This window comes from Saccopteryx bilineata, chromosome 5 (assembly GCF_036850765.1).
Source record: "Saccopteryx bilineata isolate mSacBil1 chromosome 5, mSacBil1_pri_phased_curated, whole genome shotgun sequence".
NCBI classification, from domain to species: domain Eukaryota; kingdom Metazoa; phylum Chordata; class Mammalia; order Chiroptera; family Emballonuridae; genus Saccopteryx; species Saccopteryx bilineata.
The window spans coordinates 15716881-15723678 of NC_089494.1; the positions used below are offsets into that span (position 1 = coordinate 15716881).

At 42.0% G+C, this 6798-nt stretch overlaps 1 protein-coding gene across 1 annotated transcript in view; it reads left to right on the top strand.

The window, feature by feature from the left end:
- Positions 1 to 2921, top strand: part of EPHA4 (EPH receptor A4) — a 146369-nt gene extending 143448 nt beyond the window's left edge. The window contains exon 16 of the mRNA XM_066279216.1: positions 464 to 2921. Coding sequence (XP_066135313.1) covers positions 464 to 470 — 7 coding nt within the window. The 3' untranslated portion in view covers positions 471 to 2921. The remainder of the gene's footprint in view (positions 1 to 463) is intronic.
- Positions 2922 to 6798: the final 3877 nt, after the last annotated feature.

The window sequence follows — 6798 nt, forward strand, 5'->3', positions numbered from 1 at the left end:
ATTTGCCTTTCACATCCTTTCACCAATTCTAAGCCCTTCTCACCTTGCCCAACTGAAACATAGCAAGTCAGCACTTTTATTTCATAGAGAGGCTGTTCGCACATGGCTATGGACCCGGACTGTGTGGGATTCTAATCCTAGCTCCCCGCTTTGGCATTTAAGACCACGAGCAGGCAGCAGAGCCTGGCTATGCTTCAATGTGTTCATCCAGGTAACAGGAGTAAGCAGAGTACCTTCCTCAGAGTAGTTATAATTAGACTGAGAATGCACATGATATTTTGGTTGTTAGAGTTGAAATTTTCAGAGGAGGAAAGAAGAATTCACGATTTTCCTCCTGGACCTCTTCTCACTGAGCCCTACCAACGTCCCTGTACCTCTCATCTTTCTGGCGATATTGGTTGACAACTGGCTGGCAACATTGATCGCTGCTGCTTTGTCTCAAGTCTTGTTCTTTTCTCCGCAGGGAGTAGATTCTGCTATCTTGGCCTCACAGCCCTTCCTGTTGATTACAAAGCCCACAGAAGAAACCAGAACACACCCTCCTCGGTTCCTTCTAACTGAGTTTCTTCTGCTTCTCCTGTGCCAGTCCTGGAGCAAAGACACTGATGAAGCAGCGCCCAAGCCCTGAAGAGAACAAATGTATGACTTTCCCATCCCCTTGATGGTGAAAGAAACGGCAAACATTCAAGGTCGCACTGAGGAACGCTCCGACTCGAAGCACCAGCTCTGCAGAACCCTTGTTTCCAAACTCCTTGTGGTTTTATTTATATGTGTTTCCATATCTCATTGCTGTATGTCACTGCTGCATCGGTGTGGCAGCAAGTGACCAAAGGCTATAGGTTTTACTATGGACACCAGGTCAGGTGCCACCACACAGAACAAAGCCAGTTCCCATGAGCTGCCTATGATATGCATTGCTGAAGTAACATTTTACCCAGGGTGTGCCATTGCAGTGATATAAATATATTTTTTTCCTTGACTAAATATGAGCTGACTATCTGTTTTGATGTGTGTACATAGGTGAGAGTGTGTGTACGTGTGTGTGTGCGTGCGTGCGTGTGTATAACCTCATGCTCAGAACTGCCTGTGAATGTTGTGGAATGCTACACCCGGAGACTTCTGGTTTTCCACCAGTGCCGAGAGGAAGAGCCACACGAGATAGTGGGCCTGGAGACCACGCCCAACCCTTCCGAATGACACCCCGGAAATGTTAAGTGTCCTGTATTTATAATGTATTTTGTAGCTGCCACACTAACCTTAATGAGTAATTCTACAGCTTTGGGCAGAAGTGTTCTCACCTTCGTGGTGGTGTAATCATAGAATATAAACCCATTCAAGTGACAATCCATCAGCAGAGTCACGAATTCTGATTGAACTCCTCATCCGAATCACCAGTTCCCTGATGGAGAGAGAGAGAGAAAAGGGGATGGGATCTGTCTGGTAACCCCAAATGGAATACAAGTAGCCTTCGTTTTCCTGCATAAGTGGACTTGATGAATGCAAACAAATATATGCAATTCATATACTTTTGGAGATGAACGTAGACACGTGTGTCAGCCTTGAGATGATGTGTTCTGAATTAATACTTTGTCTCCCAATGTCACAGAAAAATACATGCCAGTGACTCTTGAGGTTAGTATAGTTGGGATTAAATGGCCTCAAGCAATTTCAGGTTCCCAATTACATGGAAAGTTCTACAGTGATCAGTAAAGAGCTAACTCCTATGGCCCACAAAAATGCATCAGCCTTCTCGAATCTGAAGTCCGCTGTGTGAAGATGCTGTTTTGATATGACATGTATACCAAACTCCAGCCAACATACTGCCGTGTTTCATAATCTGAGTGGCTGCCTTGCTTATTCCAGGCTCCAGTTGCAGAAACTGGCCGTTTATATAAGCTATAACATCAAATCAGGGAAAACTGGGAAACAAAAGATTCTGAACCCTCTGTTGTTGAATAAGTAAAGAAAATCATCAATAACTATTTATTGCATTCTGACAGGGTGTATGGCATTGTATTCTCATAACTATGCCAGAGTGACAAAGTTAATTCACCCCTATTTGGGGACTTTAATATATTTTTAAAGGGATGTGCCTATGCATTGATGCCTGAAAAATATGTATAAAGAAATGAGGTTGAATCTGAGCAGCTCACCTTTCCCCAGAGGTCAGAGCAGGAGGCCAGCGGTAGGGGCTGATCTAGCCCCACGAGTAAGTGCTGGCCCAGTGAGCTCAGATCCACCATTAGGGAGCATTACGCTGACCCCCTGCTCCAAATCAAGTAGCTTCACTACGTGTTCACTGGCCCCAAATTATTTTTAACAATATTATGAATAATAATGTTCTGGTGTGTTTTAAAGAGTTACTTCAAAGAACGGTTGTGCTCACTACACTGCTGGTGTGTGTGTTTTGAGACCTCTTGTATTCAATCTGTGAAGGATATGTGTATTAATCCATACACACTTAATAGCCTCAATATTCGTCTGAAGACACTTAAATTCTGACCAGTAAAGGAAAGTTCTAGAAGCAATATTTTCACTTATTTAACATTCTCCAAACAACATCGAGCATTGATCCACACTGAAGAGTGTATTTATTTTTTTTATCACTCCAAGTATGTTGGAATATGCAAGGACTGTGGTTAAAATTAGAATGTATAAGGCATATTATAATTTAGTTCATACTGAAAAGGAAATTAACACAACATTGCTTGGTTCATACATGTTCCGAAATTCGAGCAATCTCTTAAGTTAGGCATAGATTTTCTATTTTGTTTTAATTTGTCAAGGTATTTTTTTCTTCCCTTCATAAAACTTAGGTACACATAACTTATGTCATTTATTTATGGTCTTTTATACCTAGTTTGTAAAATTGTAAAATAGCAAACTAAATGCGAAGAGTTTGCATTTGAAACAATAAAGTAGTTGCCATATTCAAACCTGGAATCCAGTTGTCTCTTCAATAATTTTTGCCATAGATGTGGTTCTAAATTAATTAGTTGTTGGTTCTCATTTGGTTCAAACACAGAATCTTAATATAATTAAACATCCTTTATTGAGAGGAAAACAGCTCTGACTTCTAAAGGGTCCTTGCCCTTGAGAACGACACAATAGCAAATCTGACTTAGATTCTGTGAGGTCCTGTGTCCCATTGTAATAAGACTAAACTTGGGTTGGAATTCAAGCTCAATCTCTTACTGATCATGTAGTCTAGAATGACAATTACCGTGCCAAGGGCTTCTATAACAACTAAATGTGTTTAAGCGTTAGCACAGTATCTGACATCTAGCCAGAATTCGACAAGCGGTTGCTCTTCTCAGGAGCCTGTGTGATGTTACAGGAGGTCTTTTCTAACAGCCCCAGTTCTGTTACTATCTTTGCTATTGGCCCCAGTGAGCAGCTCCTTACCTTTACCTTGGGCTTTTCTCCTGGATCCTTGGATTCTTGAGGGCACCCTGGCACTCCAAGGGGTCCAACAGAATCCCTAAAACATGATGCAAATGTTTCATGATTATACGTGTATGTGTGTTTTGATGAGGAGAAAGATAATAAATTTGATTAAATTTCATATTGGTCTGGGATACAAACATATTAAGGGTCACAGTTTTCAGGATGAATGTTCTTCTCAGGAATGCTCTCCTTATTAAACTATCAATTGATTAAGCCCCTGTTAGTTGACAAGGAGGCCCGAGACTTATAATAATATATTAACTGGCTTTCTTAAGGGCAGCTGGCATTAGAGAGCAGGTCCGTGCTGTTCAGTGTTACTAACAGGGCCTTGAAATGAAAAACACCTGGATACGTCCAGTTATTTCCCACTTAAACACTTCTCTAGAATCCGCCATTTTCATATATAGAGTAGTTGACAATATATCTGTGATTTGAAAAAGACTAGGTTGGGCAGTTTTTCTCCAATTTGTTTAGCAAGGATAGAAAGTCAACTGTATTAAGATTCTCCAGAGGAATAGAATCAATAAAAAGTATAGCTATATCTCCCTGTAATGAATATATTATAGATATATATTTTTAAATATATTTATTCATTGAGAGAGAGAGAGAGAGAGAGAGAGAGACTTTTAATTTGAAATTGGCTCATAATAATTTCAGAGGCTGGCAAGTACCACAGTCTGCAAGCTGGAGACACCTGCACACATGACTACATTTCCCAGCCCCCAAACCCTTAGGTTAGGCCATTGTGATTGGGCTCTGGCCAATGAGATAAAGAAGGTAGACATGCAAGCCCTTTCCAAGCTTGACCATAAAGCCTTCAACACAATCGTCCACTTTCTCTTTCCCCCTATGTGGTGCCTTAGCAGCCACGCGCTCAACATGGCAGCCTCACAGGAGGGAAGGCCCTTGGATTCCTGAGTCACTGCTTGGAAAGACGCCCGAAGGTACTCTGGACCTTTATCAGGCTGAGATGTGAGCTAGAAATAAACCTTTAGTATTGTAATGTTAAATACTTAAAATATGGAGTCATTCACTACAGAAGGTAAAAATGAAGGGAATTCCTCCTTCCTCTGCCTATTATTCTATTTGGACCCTCACCATACTGGCTGATGCCCACCACAGTGGAGAGGGCAATACACTGAGTCCACTGTTCCAGTCTGATGACACCACAACATGCCATGCTTAACAGGCATACACGCCAGTGTGTCCTTGCCTAAACAGTCCTGCCGATGCCATTGCCAAGTGGCTTACTTTTGGCCGATTTGTCTTGTTGATTATTTTTTTTAAGCTCAAGCAAAGCACACTATAACTTAAGTACAATATTCATCATATGCACTGGGTTTTGTGAGAATTAATTTCCAAAGTCTACTCTTCCCTAAAAGCACAGTGCAATCTATTATTACTAAGATACCACCATCTGATCCAGAGTGAGCGAAGAAGCAGTGATTTTCCCTAATTATCATTTTTGTGTTCTAAGCATAAAAGCCATGGGCAGCACTTCTCAAATGCCATTCCTCATTTTGATGACAGCCTGTGACAAGGAGAGGCTAGTCATTAACTAAATAGAAACTAAAGATGGGTCTAAAGACAAGAGAAAAATGAACTGAAGTAGAGTTTGAACATGATATAACAAAGCACGTAGACTTAATGTGAACCCTGCCCGGGCTACTTGCTTCCTGTGTGACCTGAAGAAAATCACTTAGCCCCCCCCAAACTCAGTTTACTCATCTTTAAAATGAAAGTGAGCATCCTGAATTTTTCAGGGTCTTCTGAGAATACAACATAATCAAGTCTATAGAAAGCAGGAGCTTCAAACACAGGTGTTGACTTGGGCCAGTTAGGCCATGTGAATGAGTCATACCATCTAAATGTAACATAACAGATTAGGTAAGTATTTAGATAGAACATTAGGTTGATAAGAGATTAATGAGTATTAGTCAGTGGGTGGTAGGCTGTGGCCAGAAGGGATCTACGACCACGTAAAGTTGGAAAACAGTGATGCACCCTACTACACGCTTTCGGAGGTTCATAAAGCACATGGGTACATCATCTGAGAAGCCCTGTAGTGAAGAACCCAACTTCACTAGTTTAACCCAGCTTATTATGTTGGAAGATAAAATCTGTTTAACACATCCATGGGATGAAGGTTCTCTGAAACACATTTTGGACTGTCCTTAGGGGTTTCAAATGAGAAAACTGCAGGAGACAAAGGCAAACAGGTGCAACTTACGTTGCACAACATTTAGCTCAAGTTCCTGACTCCCAGCCGCAATGCACCTGCCTCCACACCCCAAGGCGTATTCCAAGTACAGCAGGTCAGTCATTTCATCATATTGCTGATGAGAAAATAAAGGATTCCTGGCTGAAGCCACCATCTATGAGGTGTTTGCACGCTCTCCCCATGTCCGCGTGGGTTTTCTCTGGGGACGCTGGTTTCCTTCTAGATCTCAAAGATGTACACATGAGGTGAACTGTGTCTCTCAATTGTCCCAGTGTCAGTGAGTGTGAGTGTGTGGGTGAGTGGCCCCATAATGGAAGTGTTCTGTTCTGGATGGGGTCCCGCCTTGTGCCCTCAGCTACTAGAACAGGCTCTGGCCACATTAGACCCTGTACTGGAGTAAGCAGGTTGGAAATTCATTATCTTTCTTGTTTTTATTTATCTTTCTTACATGTATGTACGGTTCACATGTATTTCAATGTTCAATACGAGAAGCGTTTTGGGTCTTTACTTAGAAGTTTGGTGATGTTTTGGTTGCCAGAAATATGCTATAGAAACTTAACTCTTGTTTATAGCAATGAACCCGTGGCAACGCTGGTTTGGTTATATGCCATTTCAGTTAGAGTCATAGTTTCCAAGAACCGAGTGATGATGTGAAGTGAGGACTTACTGTCCTGACCTCGGTGTGCAGCTGCTTGGAGATATACATTTTCTCTATTCTGGCCTCGTGGCTTCAGTACTGGTTGGGAATAGAGCAGGTGAGGTGGGCAGAATGGGTTGAAGAGATGACACTACTGGAGAGTATGAAAATCAGGTCCTGGGACCAGAGCCCCAGCAGGTTTAAATCATGAACTGAATGAACCGTGCGAGCCAGTCATGACCTGGGCTAAGGACTCTGAATTCTCCTAGTCGTAGTAAAGAACCAAATGGATTTTGACAATAAAAAAAAATGTGCAGCACACTTCCATCAACAACCTAATTAGGACCTGCAGCAGTACTGCGGGCTTTGGCCTCAGTTAGTTTACCCTTTTCCTTCGGAGGAAGTGCCCTGAGCCATCAACGGCTCACTGTGGAATGGGTAATAGACCCCTGGCATATCTTGTTTCTGCCAATCTCCGTGGACATAATTCTTT